The following is a 17664-nucleotide window of genomic DNA, read 5'->3' as shown; positions in this document are numbered from 1 at the left end:
ACAGCAGATTCCAGTCTGGCTTACACTCAGAGGCAGTAATTTTTTCTATTACATTTACACTTATACAGTAAAATGAGGACTTTGAGGAGTGATGTTTTGGAAACAGGGTTGGGGTTAATTCAGGAATGAACTCAACAATTCCAATTCAAAGAAGGAAATGGAATTGGAATGGAATTGGAATTCAACAACAATTACAGGAAACAGAGTTGAAATTGAATTGGAATTACAGGAAGTGGAATTCAATTCAGGGAAATTCCACTGAATTCCATTTAATGCTGTTTCTGAGCATCTATGTGTGATTGCATTTAGAGACATACATTTTAACTTTATTTATGATGCTTTACAAATACCAAGTAATGTATGAAATAGAGTTGATCAAATGCAAGTAAATAAAAATGAGAACTGTACATTATGAATTAATAATTGAATGACTATACATTCAATATATGATTACCACATAATATATGTCTCAACTCACAAAAAAAAAATGAGTCATGTTCATTCATGTATTTCATTCACTTTTTATTGCATCGAATTATTATCATTTTCTGAAATTTGGCATGTGAAATGATCATGCTTAACCAACTAAACATAAAGTACTTTGTATTTATTTAATGTGTTTGTTGTTTATGTGATTGTTGTTTATGTGATTACAGTTTTTTACAGACGCTAGGACACAATTCTCAATACTTAGGTCACTTTTGCAAAACTCTTCACACAGTGAGCACAACAGAAGTCTATGTGGACTAAACTTAGGATCAATTATCATTGTTTTGGCACAAAATGCATTCAATGACTACATCTCTCAAATATCATGAATTCTTTTCTCACTCAGACACAACAACTGCCAAAGATCTTTGTACGTACAGCACATTTTGCACATGCTTACATACTGTTTTCAAAACTGTTAAACTTATGTTCCAAACAATAACATAATGCAAAACTGAACATGTCATGATCGGGGCTGTGGGTCTCCCCTCAGCCTCCTGAGGTCGCTGTTCATACTGCACCTTCTGATTGCATTCACCTGTCTTTGTCATTGACACTGATTCACTCACAGCTGTTCACTATCATCTGGTCTTTAAAAACTCTCACCTTTCACTTCTGCTTCATGGTTGCATTGTCTTTTGTCTTTGCATGTACTTTTGTGTTCCTGACCTTGACCTTAGATCTTGTTTCATGTTTTGTTCAGTTTATGTTTCAGTTTATGTTTAGTTTGCCGTGTTGGCCTTTTTGTTAATGTTTATTTGTGTTTTGTTTAATTAAAACTATTTTCCCTGCATCTGGACCCAGACCCTTACTCAAACGTGACAGAATGCAACCATCCAAGATGGGTCCAGCGGGGAGTAGTTTTTTTTTTTCTGAGGAGGCGGAGGCGGCGTCGGTCGCCCGCTTCGAGACCATCTACGCCTGTCTGGCGGTGATGGATGCCCGCAACGCTGAGGTGGCGCGGAAGCGTCCCTACTATAGGGCGATGGCGGAGGCGCTTTTTCGAGAGAGGGCGTCCGCTGGATCTGTTCCGGACGCAGCGGGGACCGCGCTCTCTGTTCCGGACGCGGCGGTGACCGCTCTCTCTGTTCCGGACGCGGCGGTAACCGCTCTCGCTGTGCCTGACGCGGCGGTGACCGCTCTCGCTGTGCCTGACGCGGCGGTGACCGCTCTCGCTGTTCCTGACGCGGCGGTGACCGCTCTCGCTGTTCCTGAGGCGGCGGTGACCGCTCTCGCTGTTCCTGATGCGGCGGTGACCGCTCTCGCTGTTCCTGATGCGGCGGTGACCGCTCTCGCTGTTCCTGAGGCGGCGGTGACCGCTCTCGCTGTTCCGGACGCGGCGGTGACCGCTCTCGCTGTTCCGGACGCGGCGGTGACCGCTCTCGCTGTTCCGGACGCGGCGGTGACCGCTCTCTCTGTTCCTGATGCGGCGGTGACCGCTCTCGCTGTTCCGGACGCGGCGGTGACTGCTCTCGCTGTTCCGGACGCGGCGGTGACCGCTCTCGCTGTTCCGGACGCGGCGGTGACTGCTCTCGCTGTTCCTGAGGCGGCGGTGACCGCTCTCGCTGTTCCTGATGCGGTGGTGACCGCTCTCGCTGCGCCTGAGGCGGCGGTGACCGCTCTCGCTCTGCTTGATGCGGTGGTGACCGCTCTCGCTGTGCCTGATGCGGTGGTGACCGCTCTCGCTGTTCCTGATGTGGTGGTGACCGCTCTCGCTGTTCCTGATGCGGTGGTGACGGCTCTCGCTGTTCCTGATGCGGTGGTGACCGCTCTCGCTGCGCCTGACGCGGCGGTGACTGGGCTGCACGGGCCTGGCCCGCCATCCCTCCCCCTGAGTTGCCTTCCTCCGTGCCTCCTCCCTCCAGACTTTGGGAACGTCTGGGAGCCGTTCCGTAGGGAGGGGGTACTGTCATGATCGGGGCTGTGGGTCTCCCCTCAGCCTCCTGAGGTCGCTGTTCACACTGCACCTTCTGATTGCATTCACTTGTCTTTGTCATTAACACTGATTCACTCACAGCTGTTCACTATCATCTGGTCTTTAAAAACTCTCACCTTTCACTTCTGCTTCATGGTTGCATTGTCTTTTGTCTTTGCATGTACTTTTGTGTTCCTGACCTTGACCTTAGATCTTGTTTCATGTTTTGTTCAGTTTATGTTTCAGTTTATGTTTAGTTTGCCGTGTTGGCCTTTTTGTTAATGTTTATTTGTGTTTTGTTTAATTAAAACTATTTTCCCTGCATCTGGACCCAGACCCTTACTCAAACGTGACAGAACAAGACAGCAAAATTCAACAGTATTATTTTATTGAGACACATTTCAAATCTAAAAATGCCAGTAGATTAGCATTACTATTGTATCTGTATCAGTGGATGGTGTGTACAAATTCTTGTATTTTGGAATTACTTAGTAACAAAAAAATAAAAAATAAATAAACAACATAAAATATTGACGAATTCTGCATCATGTCTGATTCATTCCAGTAACATATATTGCAGTTATAAACAATATATATTGCAATTATAAACAGATGTTTCCTTGTTTTACACAAGAAAACAGTGTGTAATGCTACATGTTGTTAGTGTTTTTTAGGTCATTGTTTTGTGGGTGACAAAGTGTGTTTGTCGGCTGTCAACCTTTGCGAGTGTTCTGGAAGAATAAGTTTATTTGAGACCTGAATAAAGTGTTTTGGTAGTTGTAGTGCATTTTGAATGTGAAATGAACTGCTTTGCCAAGCTGAAAGTCAGTTAGGAGAACTGTGTGAAGAGTTTTGCAAAAGTGACCTAAGTATTGAGAAATGTGTCCTAGCGTCTGGAAAAAACTGTAACAATATTTGATGTACTATAAACTAGCAACTCAAGTGGAAATTTTTGGAAATTATTTGATTTCAATTCTGTTTCCTGACATTCCAATTCCAAATCCAATTCCATTCCAGGAAGTGAATTGGAATTTACCATTCATTCTCAATTCAATTCATTTCAAGATCTCAGAGACAACCCCCCCCCCCCCCCCCCCCCACAAACACACACACACACACACACACACACACTTTTTTATCGGGGCTTTTTGCTATTGTTATTTTTATTTATTTATTTATTTTTGTTCAGAATGCTCTTGTGTGTTTCATGGATATTTTGTTCACTGCAAGCAATACAGTAAAACTTTTTCTGTTATATCATACCGTGTTTCTACTGTACCTCATGTTATAGACAGAAAAAGAAACTTTTTTGCTTTTTACTGGAATACTTTTGAATGTGAACATTAATGTACATGTGGACAGACAGTTCCCAACCAAGAAATTTAGTGTCAAAACGGTGGACTGAATGTTTTGCATGCAAATACCTGCAAATACCAACAATACTTTGATTGACTGCATGTACCTTGTGAAGTGAAAACAAGTGTTATTCTTTGACAGAATAATTGGTACACTTTAGAATAATGGGCCGTTGTTAACAAGTAACTATGCAGGAAGTAATAGGTAGTTCTACATTAGTCTCAGCCAGAGTATGTGAGCGGAGTGGAGCGGCAACAATTTCCCCTCCGCGCTCAGTGCATTTAATAATCGCTCCTCTCCAGCTCCACTCCGGGTTCACAATTTTCCGCTCCCGCTCCACTCCTCGCTCACTGATATCAGAAACACCGCTCCGCGTCAAAACATTCAGAAATAGCCTTATGTTTTAAATATAACGGTCCTGTTCATAACACATTTTAAAACAACAGGAGAGTTTGGAATAGTGTGCAAACTTTGTTCCTACCACATACCAAGCTAATAACATTGTCAGCATTAAAAGAGTATAACTACTGCTTTATGCAGTGCAAAGTTTGTAATGAAAATAACTACATTTTCGTCAGTTATTTTTCCTATGGATCGCTGCATTTCTTACAGATTTCTGATAATTCGAAATCGGATTACATTTGTTTTAATGCATTATTGTCACAGCGATTGCGTGTGAATAAGTGCTGCACATGTTTAAATGAGGCTTTCACCTGAATGTATTCAGTATCTAGAAGGAACAAACTAAATCCTTGTGAACTATAATTTACCGCTCATGTCCATTCACATTATTTCTGATTTGAGTGATCCATCTCTATCAAGCTAAATATGTTTAACATATGAATGCCTGCTTATTATGCAGTTATATTACGGACCGTTGGCATGAATTGTACTTATGATGGAGCGGTGGTGGAGCGCACTTGGAGCGAGTGAAAACCACGACGCTCCGACTTTTCAAAAATCCGCTCCTCCCTCCATTCAAAATCACACTGCTCCGCTCCGCTCGCACTCCGCTCCGCTCACATACTCTGGTCTCAGCCTCAGACGTCACGCCCACGGAACGTTGGCTAAACGTCTGATGCATATGGTACACTTAACTGGAAACACTTCAGGAATGTCGAAGTCTTCCTCTGATTAGTTGAATTTGATCGGATATCTGGGAGACGCGAGTGTCGCGTTTATTTTCAGCCCGCCGGGAAACAAAGCGCCGACGGATTTATTTGCCGTTTTGCTAAAAGGTGCTTATGCAGACACCATAGTTGTTATACACATTTGTGACGTTCGCGAACAAATTACTGACTTACTGCTTGTTCTCCCTCTTCTTATTTAACTTTCAATGCTGGTTATTTCAATGACTGACTTGTTGCACACCAGTCTTTAGTTATGGGGACATTTCCATGCACTGAAACGTGATGCTGAATGAAACGAACTGTGATTGGTTGTTTGACATGTCGGTCAAACGGCCTTATGGGCGGGCCTTGGCCAACTAAAGCTGCCATGAATTCCAGACCTTCAGCCGTCAGTCTGAAGGTCTGGCTACGCAAGACTAGTTCTACATTCACACTTAACTTAATACTATTAACTTATAGAAAAGCAAGATTAACTAGGCAGTAGGCAATTGCTAATTTTGGACAAAGGTAGTCCCTTATTAGGTATTTGATAATTACTAAAGAAAAAATTGTCATTGAGAACTACGTGTGAACTGTGACCAATTCATAAAGAATAACTAATTAATTATCACAACAGTAACATTTATAAAATCAACAATTAGGTTCTTTGTGCAAACTAATTTATGAAAACCACCACCATTCTCATGATTGGATTATTTCACTATTGTGAGCTGCATTTAGTTCAATGTTGTGGGAAATTTTTTTTTTTTATTTTTTTTTTTTTATTTTTATAAGTATTCTGGGGCAGGCTTCTCTTTAGTGTGATAGTAAATATGTTATTTTGCTTCCGTAATTAAGACATTAACTGCATTTATTTTGTTAAGCACAAACACAACATTTTCCACATTACAATGTCTGTTAGAATATCAGTATAGTGCTTCAAAGAAATGAATGGCTGTACAGTATGTCATATAAAATATGATAAAAACTGTTTATTGTAAATTACTTGCAAAATCCATCTTAACCCTTCAATAATAATTCAAGTGTTACCTTGTCAGTCCACATGAACTACTACTGTGATCTGGCCCATTATTTTAAAGTGAAAAACATGTTAACCCCTCAATAATAACTCAAGTGTTACCTTGTCAGTCTGCATGAACTACTAGTGTGATCTGGCCCATTATTTTAAAGTGAAAAATATGTTAACCCTCAATAATAACTCGTGTTACCTTGTCAGTCCGCATGAACTACCAGTTTGATCTGGCCCAATTATTTTAAAGTGAAAAACATCTTAACCCCTCACCAACATGTCTATATGCAACGTGATCTCATGATAATTCGTATGTATTTACATAAAATGTGGTTCTCCAAAACGTACATTTACTTACGTTTTTCCAGACACTAAAACATACAATACTGACGTATTTACAGCATCTAAACGTACAAATACTTAGTATTTTTAGCATTTTAAGGTCTACAAAATGTTAAACAAGACTACACTTTAAACCACTAAAATAAATGACATTTCTGCAAACGTTTAACCATTCTTGTAATATTAGCTTCGTTTGCTGTGGTGGGACACAAAAGGCGTTTTCTCCGACATGCTGTGACTAACAATACAACCATAAAATGCACCGAACACGCATAATAATCATAAAATCAAACAATTTTATTTGTACGCTGTAATCCAGATCTTCAGAATTCATACGATTGCGAGGAACAGACCCAAATTCAATCCTTTGTATGACGATCGTGACATCTCCATCCCGAGCAGCGACTCCAGCAGCAACAGCAATAAACCCCCGCGCAGCAGTGCATTTAACAATTCAAATACAAACGCACCAGGAAACTACAGGCTTTACGGCAGGAAAATCGAACGTTCATTGGCTCTTGCCAGCATTCGCTACAGATTACGACATGCCGTGTTTCTGGTGAGATTTGTTTGAACGATGCGCAGGCGCCATCACGGAGAGGATCAGGATAATATTTTCAGCCATCAGCAACCTAAATCCTACTCTGTACCTCAAAGAAACCTACTGTCTGTATTCCGCCAGAGGCGACTGCGGCTGCAAACGCATAGTCATTTGGATTACTTTTTGGTACGGCTGTTGACATTTTTGCAATGAATAAATGATTGCGATTGCACGTTTCCATCTTTCATGTTTTTCTTTATTACTGTACAGAGAGAATTATGGTTAATGTTAGGTTTAGAGGTAGGAGTGTGATTAGTGACTATATTTTTTTTATTGAGGGGTTAAGATGTTTTTCACTTTAAAATAATTGGGCCAGATCAAACTAGTAGTTCATACAGACTGACAAGGTAACACTTGAGTTATTAGTGAAGGGTTAATATGTTTTTCACTTTAAAATAATGGGCCAGATCACATTAGTAGTTCACGGGGACTGACAAGGTAACACTTGAGTTATTATTGAGGGGTTAACATGTTTTTCACTTTAAAATAATGGGCCAGATCACACTAGTAGTTCATGGGGACTGACAAGGTAACACTTGAGTTATTAGTGAAGGGGGTTAATATGTTTTTCACTTTAAAATAATGGGCCAGATCACATTAGTAGTTCATGGGGACTGACAAGGTAACACTTGAGTTATTATTGAGGGGTTAAAGGGATAGTTTGAGCATTTAAGACATGAAGTTGTATTCAATCCTTATCAGCACTATAGTGTATACACACTGACCCACACTGCGTTCACCTCCCTGGTCAGAGTTCTGGCCGCTGGAAGTTTTTCAAGAAAGTAGTCACGGTTAGTTTCCGGGGCCTCAAAACTGTGCGTTTTTACGTGAAAAAAATATATGCGTTTCAAAGCTTGATTACAGTTTTTCTCAATTGCTAAAACACTACAACCAGTCTTTTGAACTAAAATTTCAAAACTATAACGTCATTTCTGAAAAAGCACACCCATTTCCCTAAACTATAAACACTATTCCTAGCTTTGACACATGAGTTATATTTGGTGAACTGTTACTGCAAAACTCTACACACAAATCCCTACATTTCTCAGTGCTTACACCATGTGGTCATTTAGAAAGCACAAGCATTCAATATTGTTCACTTAAGTCTGTGAAGTTTGAGCTCAGTTAGCACACAATTACCCAAGTGGAAACAATAGGAGTCAAAATTTAGCACACACCAATCAGAATCTTCGATGGAGATAAAAGGGCCAAAGTCAGCTTACAGTTTTTCTCAGTCACTTTGGTGCATTTCTCAGATCAGAAATGAAATTGTCAAAACTACTTGTTCAACATCAACATCATATTGTGCACATCATAAAAAGCTTTGGTACATTCATACAACTGATTATATACATTTGTCTGCGGTTTCCTACATTATCAGTTGCTATTGTCATGTTGCTCAAAATGTATTATATAGTTCCCTGTGCAATAGTCTTACCCCTCAAAACATCAAGACATTAGCTCGTCGGTCATCATATAAGTCATTACCTAAATGCAAAATTTTTGATCTAGTTGTCATAAACTGTCAATCATATATTCTACACATTTCTATTAGACTTTTTGTAAATTTGCCATGAATTATTCAAGTGAATCTTGACTTTCACTAATGAAGATAATATAGATCAACCAATGATAAAGCAGTTCTCTGAAATAGCTCAAAGGTACATCTCATGAACCTTCAATTTTAAAGCATATATAGACAGAGGACAACGCAGGAGTTTCAAATTCTGACAGCGGACTTTCTAAGTTTTATTTTCACCTTTGTGCCCATATTTCTTTTTCTTTTCTATTTCACAATGATGTTGTAATTAGTTTTTTTTTTTCTTTTTTTTTTTTTGTCAGACCACTAGTACAAGTGTAACTGTGAATCCTATCCAGTCTTTTTCAATCAATATCCCACATACAGTAATGTGTAATTTTGAAGAGGAAGAGTAGGAGGTGAAAGAAGAAGAGGAGGAGAAGAAGGAGGAGGATGACGACAATGTGGAAGAGACAGAGGAAGAGAAAGGGCAAGAAAACAAGCAAACAATTTAGCCTGTGATGCTGAAGAGGTTCTTTGGCCTGTCCCAGACCAAAGACAGGATGCTGGGAAAAATAATTATTTTTGTTGTTGTTTGCTGTTTTGTACTGTACTCTACAGTACATTAAATTAAGGAATAAAACACTTGCAAATGCATACATTTGTTGTGTTAATTATGTGAAAAGTTTTTTATTTGTATTGTTTTCGTAGTATTGTTTTGAATTTATCTCATCAGTGTGGAAAACTGTGTTGTAGTGTGTGTGTTTTTGAGGATTTGTGTGTCATGTCTGAGAGCAAAGTTTGGTTTTTCAGCAAGATTGAGATGTTTTGAGTAGAGAGCTTCATTTTGACCTCAATATAGGAAGTTTGGGGAATTGAGTTAGGAGTTGTGGATTTGTGTTTAGAGTTTCGCAAATAAGAGGCATAATTTCAAGAAATGTGTTTAAGCAATTGAGAAAAACTGTAATTTACATCACAAAAAACACTCCTGACAAAAATCATACCTCAGTTTTAATCGGCACTATATTCTTTCCGTTTCCATCAATCCGCGCTGCTGTCAGTTCGCACGTTCCGATCAGCTGTTCCATTACACACTTGAATGAAAACGACGTAAAAAGTAGAAAATTACCAATGGTGCGAACTTGTAAATTCCCAGGTTGTGACCACAAGAATGTGCAGGGATCGCCGTTTAGATTCCATCATTTTCCTGTTTCTGATATAGTTATGAGACAGCTTTGGCTGGTTGCCATCGGCTACTCTGCGGGAGCTAAAATATCCAGTATCAAGGATTTTCGTGTGTGCAGTGCTCACTTCAGAGAAGACGATTACATCCCCAAACAAAGGAGGAAAAATCAAAAAACGGATTTTAAAGAGTTCTGCTGTACCAGTACCACGGGTAAGCTCTATTTACTAACTTTATGTCACATACGACAGGTTTATTTTGAAGCTAACGTCGGTTTTTAGGCTAACGTTACACTGAGAATATTCTAACCGGGGCAGTGATAATCAATATCATATAATCAATATCAATAATCGACTGTCTATGTGGTGAGAAAATCGGCAAATGTCATAACTAATGAATTTAATTGAATCTATATAACACAACAAAATATGATGCTTTGCTATATTTGTTATTGTCTGTAACTATGCGGAACGTGTGTCGGTATCATCGTGTTTGTAAGTGTGCTTGAAGTCACATACAGGTAGGTTCTAAACCAGGTATCTCCAACTCCGGTCATCGTGAGCTACATTCCTGCAGCTCGATGTTTTCCTATGTCAGGACACCTTTCTCAAATGAGACATTCTGTACAAGCCTGCTAATTACCCGTTGATTTGAGTCAGGTGTGTTCCATCAGAGAAAAACTAAAACCAGCAAGACAGTAGCTCACGAGGACTGGAGATCCCATGTCTAAACTGTACAGTAAACAATCTGATGTTTAGAATCCTGTGGAAATCACGTGAAACGAGGTCTAATATAAAAATGTATATATCGTCTGTTCCGTCTGACATTGTGCTAAAATTGGTTTCATCATCAGAAGTTTCGTAGTCAGACATGTTGTCAGCGAGTCGCGCTATCAACAGCTGATCGGAACGTGCGAACTGACAGCAGCGCGGATTGATGGAAACGGGAAGAATATAGTGCCGATTCAAACTGAGGTATGATTTTTGTCAGGAGTGTTTTTTGTGATGTAAATTAATCAAGCTTTGAAACGCATATATTTTTTTCACGTAAAAACGCACAGTTTTGAGGCCCCGGAAACTAACCGTGACTACTTTCTTGAAAAACTTCCAGCTGCCAGAACTCTGACCAGGGAGGTGAATGCAGTGTGGGTCAGTGTGTATACACTATAGTGCTGATAAGGATTGCATACAACTTCATGTCTTAAATGCTCGAACTATCCCTTTAACATGTTTTTCACTTTAAAATAATGGGCCAGATCACACTAGTAGTTCATGGGGACTGACAAGGTAACACTTGAGTTATTATTGAGGGGTTAACATGTTTTTCACTTTAAAATAATGGGCCAGATCACACTAGTAGTTCATGGGGACTGACAAGTTAACACTTGAGTTATTATTGAGGGGTTAAGATGGATTTAACAAGTAATTTACAGTAAACTTGCACTGAAGCACTGGTGATATTCAGACATACTGTGAAAAATGTTTTTGTACTTTACAAAATAAATGCAGTTAATGTCTTCATTACGGAAGTAAAAGAACATAATTATTTACTATCACACTAAAGAGAAGCCTGCGCCAGAATACTATCAATACTAATACTAAAAAAACATTGAACATTGAACTAAATGCAGCTCATAATAGTGAAACAATCCAATCATGAGCATCAAATTATTGCTGGCATTACATCCTAATTAAAGAAATTATATTATATGTTTGTTTGAAATGAACAGAGAACACATCCAGTCATATTTTGGTAAGAGTCACAATTTCAACCGGTGATGGTGGTGGTGTTCATAAATTAGTTTTCACAAATAACCTAATTGTTGATTTTATAAATCTTACTGTTGTGATAGTTAATTAGTTATTCTTTATGAATTGGTCACAGTTCACAAGTAGTTCTCAATGACAATTTTTTCTTTAGTAATTATCAAATACCTAATAAGGGACTACTTTTGTCCAAAATTATCACTTACCTACTGCTTTGTTAATCTTACTTCTATATTAGTTAATAGTATTAAATTAAGTGTTAATGTAGAACTATTACTTCCTGCATAGTTACTTGTTAACAACGGCCCATTATTCTAAAGTGTTACCGAATAATTTCATTTTGAGTCAGATTTCCAGTGTTTTGGTAAAGTTAGTGTGTGCAGAGAAAGATGTGTTCTATTTTGAAATGAAGAGTTGGTATATATTTAACAAAATGTATTTTTGAGAAGAAATTTATCCATTTGGCCAATTTAGTTTTGTAGGTGCGAGTCTGTGTTAAGAGTTTAGAAAAAGTATCTGAAGTATGGGTAAGCGCTTGTTAGCGATTGAAACAAACTGTAAAGGCATGGTAGGATAAATGAGGAAACCTCTTTAGAGATGAGTTCAATCTCTGCTGTGTAGTTGGAGTCAGTCAGATTGGCTTCCACCTGAGTAATAACAGCTGTACAGGCACCAAAACAACCAGCCGGTAAAAGACCTTGTTTTCCCAAGATTGCACTCAAAAGGGAGCTCTTTCCTTCTCCCGATTTTCCAAAAACCCCTATGGTTGCCTTCTTCCTGCTGTCTTTAATGACTTGATCTGGGTTACTGACTCTTTGCAGAATTTGCTTTGCATTCTCTATGATCATGTCTGTGTATGACAAAGAAGAGCGTTATATCCCCATGATGCTACATATGATATGACCTTTTAAGTTAGTGTGTGTGTGTCTAAATTCTACAGACCTTTTATGGCAACTAATTGATGATTAGTTACTAATACAAAATTGAGGTGGACAGATTCAGATTTGACTTACCTGTTGTCAGTGGTGTCTCTATACTCCAGTCAGATGATTCATGATCTCGCTTTCTTTTAGTACCTATCAGACAATTCATCACACTGATAATTCCCCCTCAGAAGTGTGAGTGTCTAAATTTAGGCAACTAATTGATTAATTACTAAATCAGAATAGAGGTGGACAGATTCCGATTTTACTTACCTGGTGGTGTCTCTATACTCGAGTCAGAGGAGTCGTGATCTCTTTTTCTTTTACCTATCAGAGAATTAATCTCATTCACTATTTTCTTCTTAATTACGGACTGTACAATGATCTTTAATTTGCATACCTTGGCTAGCCATTGTAGGATCGATGGAAAGTCCTGGAGGGGAAAGAACATATATTCTTATCAAAGAAGATCAATTGTGTTCTCGTGAATCTTTGAAGAACTCTTTGAAAAGTTCCGATTATAACAAAATTAATTGTCTCGCTATCAGAGCAAGTTCTAGATTGTGATGGTACCTTTGTTTCAAGTACCATGGCAGTCGACACATGAGCTCTAGAAAGCTTCATCTTTGTATGGCATCTATTTTTAATAGATATAAAATGTCTCTGTACTCTTTTTGTCATGACTCTGGGCTGCTGCCTTTCCCTTCACCACACGATGTCGCTGTTTTCCCTTCCCTGCACTACACTTCCCTGATCGTTGCACCTGCCTTGATTGTCACCTGTCTTCCCCAGCTGATAACACTTATGATTTGTCTTTATAATCTCCACACTTCCACTACCCTGGTGAGTCTGCATTGTTTCCTGTATGCTGTCTTCCGTATGGTTTGTTTCCTGTCTCTGTTTTCAAGTTTTATGTGAATCCTGCTCCTGCCCAGATCCAGTCGTGTGTGCCGTGTTGGCCGTTTGTTTGTTTGTTTATCTGTTTATTGTCAATTAAATACACTCTCCTGCATTTGGACCCAGACCCTTTATCATTACGTGACACTTTTAAACTAAACTTTTAGCTATCTGATAAACCTCTCACAAGCCGTCTGTTGTTGCAGTTTCTGCTATGTTGTTGTTGTTGTTGTTGTTGTTGTTGTTCCTACTCTTTAGTTTTGTTGTCTACAAACCTGATTCCAAAAAAGTTGGGACACTGTACAAATTGTGAATAAAAACATAATGCAATGATGTGGAAGTTTCAAATTTCAATATTTCATTCAGAATACAACGTAGATGACATATCAAAAATTTATAATTTTAAGGGGAAAATAAGTTGATTTTAAATTTCATGGCATCAACACATCTCAAAAAAGTTGGGACAAGGCCATGTTTACCACTGTGTGGAATCCCCTCTTCTTTTTATAACAGTCTGAAAACGTCTGGGGACTGAGGAGACAAGTTGCTCAAGTTTAGGAATGTTGTCCCATTCTTGTCTAATACAGACTTCTAGTTGCTCAACTGTCTTCGGTCTTCTTTGTCGCATCTTCCTCTTTATGATGCGGCAAATGTTTTCTATGAGTGAAAGATCTGGACTGCAGGCTGGCCATTTCAGTACCCGGATCCTTCTTCTACGCAGCCATGATGTTGTAATTGATGCAGTATGTGGTCTGGCATTGTCATGTTGGAAAATGCAAGGTCTTCCCTGAAAGAGACGACGTCTGGATGGGAGCATATGTTGTTCTAGAACTTGGATATACCTTTCAGCATTGATGGTGCCTTTCCAGATGTGTAAGTTGCCCATGCCACATGCACTCATACAACCCCATACCATCAGAGATGCAGGCTTCTGAACTGAGCGCTGATAACAACTTGGGTTGTCCTTGTCCTCTTTAGTCCGGATGACATGGCGTCCCAGTTTTCCAAAAAGAACTTCAAATTTTGATTTGTCTGACCACAGAACAGTTTTCCACTTTGCCACAGTCCATTTTAAATGAGCCTTGGCCCAGAGAAAACGCCTGCGCTTCTGGATCATGTTTAGATATGGCTTCTTTTTTGACCTATAGAGTTTTAGCCGGCAACGCCAATGGCACGGTGGATTGTGTTCACAGACAATGTTTCCTGGAAGTATTCCTGAGCCCATGCTGTGATTTCCATTACAGTAGCATTCCTGTATGTGATGCAGTGCCGTCTAAGGGTCCGAAGATCACGGGCATCCAAATATGGTCTTCCGGCCTTGACCCTGACGCACAGAGATTGTTGCAGATTCTCTGAATCTTTGGATGATATTATGCACTGTAGATGATGATAACTTCAAACTCTTTGCATTTTTTCCCTGAGAAACTCCTCTCTGATATTACTCCACTATTTTTTGCCGCAGCATTGGGAGAATTGGTGATCCTCTGCCCATCTTGATTTCTGAGAGACACTGCCACTCTGACAGGCTCTTTTTATACCCAATCATGTTGCCAATTGACCTAATAAGTTGCAAATTGGTCCTCCAGCTGTTCCTTATATGTACATTTAACTTTTCCTTCCTCTTATTGCTACCTGTCCCAACTTTTTTGGAATGTGTAGCTCTCATGAAATCCAAAATGAGCCAATATTTGGCATGACATGGCATGGCATTTCAAAATGTCTCACTTTCAACATTTGATATTTTATCTATATTCTATTCTGAATGAAATATTCAGACGTTTGCAGACTGTTATAAAAAGAAGAGGGGATTCCACACAGTGGTAAACATGGCCTTGTCCCAACTTTTTTGAGATGTGTTGATGCCATGAAATTTAAAATCAACATATTTTCCCCTTAAAATTTTACATTTTCTCAGTTTACACATTTGATATGTCATCTACGTTGTATTCTGAATGAAATATTGAAATTTGAAACTTCCACATCATTGCATTATGTTTTTATTCACAATTTGTACAGTGTCCCAACTTTTTTGGAATCAGGTTTGTATGAAACAACAGCCCAGGCCAGTGCTGCCACCTTGTGGAACAACAGATTAGTACAAATCTTCATGCATATGTTACTTACAAAGTGTGCACGGTTACAAAAATTGTTTAGTTCATAAAGTATGCACATACTAATCTGGTGGTGAAATTTGAGTAACATAGCAAATGGGCACTGACTGTGAAGTGGGATTTTAGAAGTTTTTAAAAGTTTGTTTCGGTTAATTTTTCTGAACGACAAATAGAGCTCATTAACTGATCATTAAACATATTTTTTTACGATAACCTTTAAGGGTAGAATGTAAAACATTGTTGTGAATTTGTATTCACATTTGTAAAAGACAAGTACATTGTTATATGCAGATAGCAGAAAATAGTTGTGACACAAAATAAACTATAGTAAATAGCTGTCACAAATCCGGTCCGTGCTTTCCATCTGATCAATTATATTATATTACAAATTATCATTGTTATCTCTTTAATCATCCTGAACTTTAAACCACCAAAAATTAGGTACAGATTTAAGGGAAAAACAAAAACAAGAAAAGCACATAAAGTAAAGCAATAAAGGGACACTGTGTTCTTAGTAGGCAAAAAATTACCCTTCAGAGCCAAAGGTAAAGGATTCAGATCAGGTTAGGTAAATGAGAATATACTGAAATGAAATGGCCTTTTCTTTTTCCATGCGCATCTCCAAGTTTTCCTTTTATTTCTTTGTGGAAATAATACATTTAAAGGAATGGTTTACCCAAAACTATAGCTGAAAATGTATTCACCCTCAGACTATCTAAGAGATAGATGAGTTTGTTTTATTCATCAATGAAAGCATCAGCAAAGGTTCTACCAGGAAGACTATCTAAAGTATATAAGTACTGACTTTTATGATTGCAGTTTATGATGCTGATGTTCCCCTTCATCCTCCCCACCACCATCAGTAAAAAAAAATAATAATAATAAATTCATGGACCAGAATATATATTACATGTAAGCTTACCTTTTCCTTTGTCTGTGTATGTGTATCTCAAGAATCTCAGGTGCCAGTTGTATTTTAAGACTGCAATCTAAAGCGCTGTCCTCTTCATGCTGCTCATCAAGATGTTATAAGACATTATTTCTAATGCACTTTGTTTTGTTCACACAGGATGTGGTACGTACCTCAGCTTACAGGATATGTGTGTGGGTGTGTGTGCAAAGCACAGATGCATGAAATGCTTGTCATAAAAAAGAAATAAGTTTAAAGATGTAATTTAAGCAATAAAAAAAAATTGACTGATTTTAATATATTGTATGCTGCACCTCATCACACTGTCTGCATTTAAGCCACTCACACACACAGCCACCTGGGGAAGTCTTACCGTTCCCTATGGTCGTAATTCCGAGCGTTTTCCCTTGTGTTGGTTTCTCTGTGTATGACTCTGGACTGTGTACCCCGTTGACGATTCCTGCTACCTGCCATTGCGACCATTGCCTGTGTATCGAACTGTTTCCTGGATTTCCTACGTTGTTCCTGTTTTCCTGGTGATTATTCCTGCCTGTTGACTATTCTCAATAAATGCTGCAAATGGATCCGCACGTCTCTGACTCTTCTTGTGACAGTAGGCAAGCTACATACTACTTCGTCATAACTGCTTTTTTAACGGACGCTCTGTTGCTTAGTTACCTGAATCCTGTCACTGTTTAAAATGTCCTGTCAATCATCACAGTTAACATTATCTACATTTCATTTAATTTGATTTCCAACCTTATTAGAGAGAAATGAAGAGGCACGTTCTTTCAGGAGTCTTTCATGCCGAGAACTCTGGTCCTGTTTGCATAATTATGCATTTAAACATTAATGACCAAACCTATCATTATAAAAGTTCATAATGTTGCTGCACATGAAATATAACGAGGATAACATTTAAAAAAATATTTTTTATCAGGTTACACATTGATTATTTATCACTCAAACCCCTTTCTCTACCTGTCCGTTGGTCGCGCATATTCTCCATGTTTGTAGTTTTTTAACACTTTTTATGCATGTTTGTAGTTCTAATCGAATCCTCGTTCACCTAGTGATGGGAAGTTCGGATCATTTACCGACTCGGATCTTTGAGTCTCGTTCAGCAAAATGAACGAATCTTTTTTTTGAGTCATTTCGTTCATTTCGTTCATTTTACCAAAATATAATTAAAAAGCTATGTTCAGGCCTGAACTTTTTTCCCTTGCCCCCGAGGTGAGTGGGGTGGGGGTACTATGTATGCGACGCACTTTTAACACATAACATGTTGGCCCCTGGGCCCAAATATATAAACAGCCTATGTATAACCCTGATCATCATTATTGTCAAGTGGCTCTTTTTAGATATTTTCATATTTGCATTATGCCCCCAGTATTATTCAAGAAAACACAGCATTTTCTTCTCAATATGTTCAGTGCCTAGATTGACATTATTAGCCCATCTTAGTACAATCACTGGAAGTAAATGCTACAGATGCTACAGCCATACCAAGACA

At 38.8% G+C, this 17664-nt stretch overlaps 1 protein-coding gene across 2 annotated transcripts in view; it reads right to left on the bottom strand.

The window, feature by feature from the left end:
* LOC141289216 (nuclear GTPase SLIP-GC-like) overlaps positions 1 to 17664 on the bottom strand; it is a 46300-nt gene that overhangs the window by 8984 nt on the left and 19652 nt on the right. The window contains exons 1-5 of one of the 2 annotated variants that reach the window (XM_073821315.1): positions 16164 to 16256; positions 12634 to 12666; positions 12507 to 12560; positions 12324 to 12386; positions 11898 to 12160 (exon numbers count right to left, since the gene is read on the bottom strand). The exons of the other annotated variant lie outside the window; for it this stretch is intronic. Of the exons in view, the coding sequence (XP_073677416.1) occupies positions 11898 to 12160; positions 12324 to 12386; positions 12507 to 12560; positions 12634 to 12646 (393 nt within the window). The 5' untranslated portion in view covers positions 12647 to 12666; positions 16164 to 16256. Of the gene's footprint in view, positions 1 to 11897; positions 12161 to 12323; positions 12387 to 12506; positions 12561 to 12633; positions 12667 to 16163; positions 16257 to 17664 lie in introns of those variants that run through there. 2 annotated transcript variants of the gene reach the window in all.

The sequence above is a fragment of the Garra rufa genome, chromosome 17 (genome assembly GCF_049309525.1).
Source record: "Garra rufa chromosome 17, GarRuf1.0, whole genome shotgun sequence".
NCBI classification, from domain to species: domain Eukaryota; kingdom Metazoa; phylum Chordata; class Actinopteri; order Cypriniformes; family Cyprinidae; genus Garra; species Garra rufa.
Note: the sequence above shows the minus strand (reverse complement) of the source record. Positions and strands in the feature narration are given on the sequence as shown.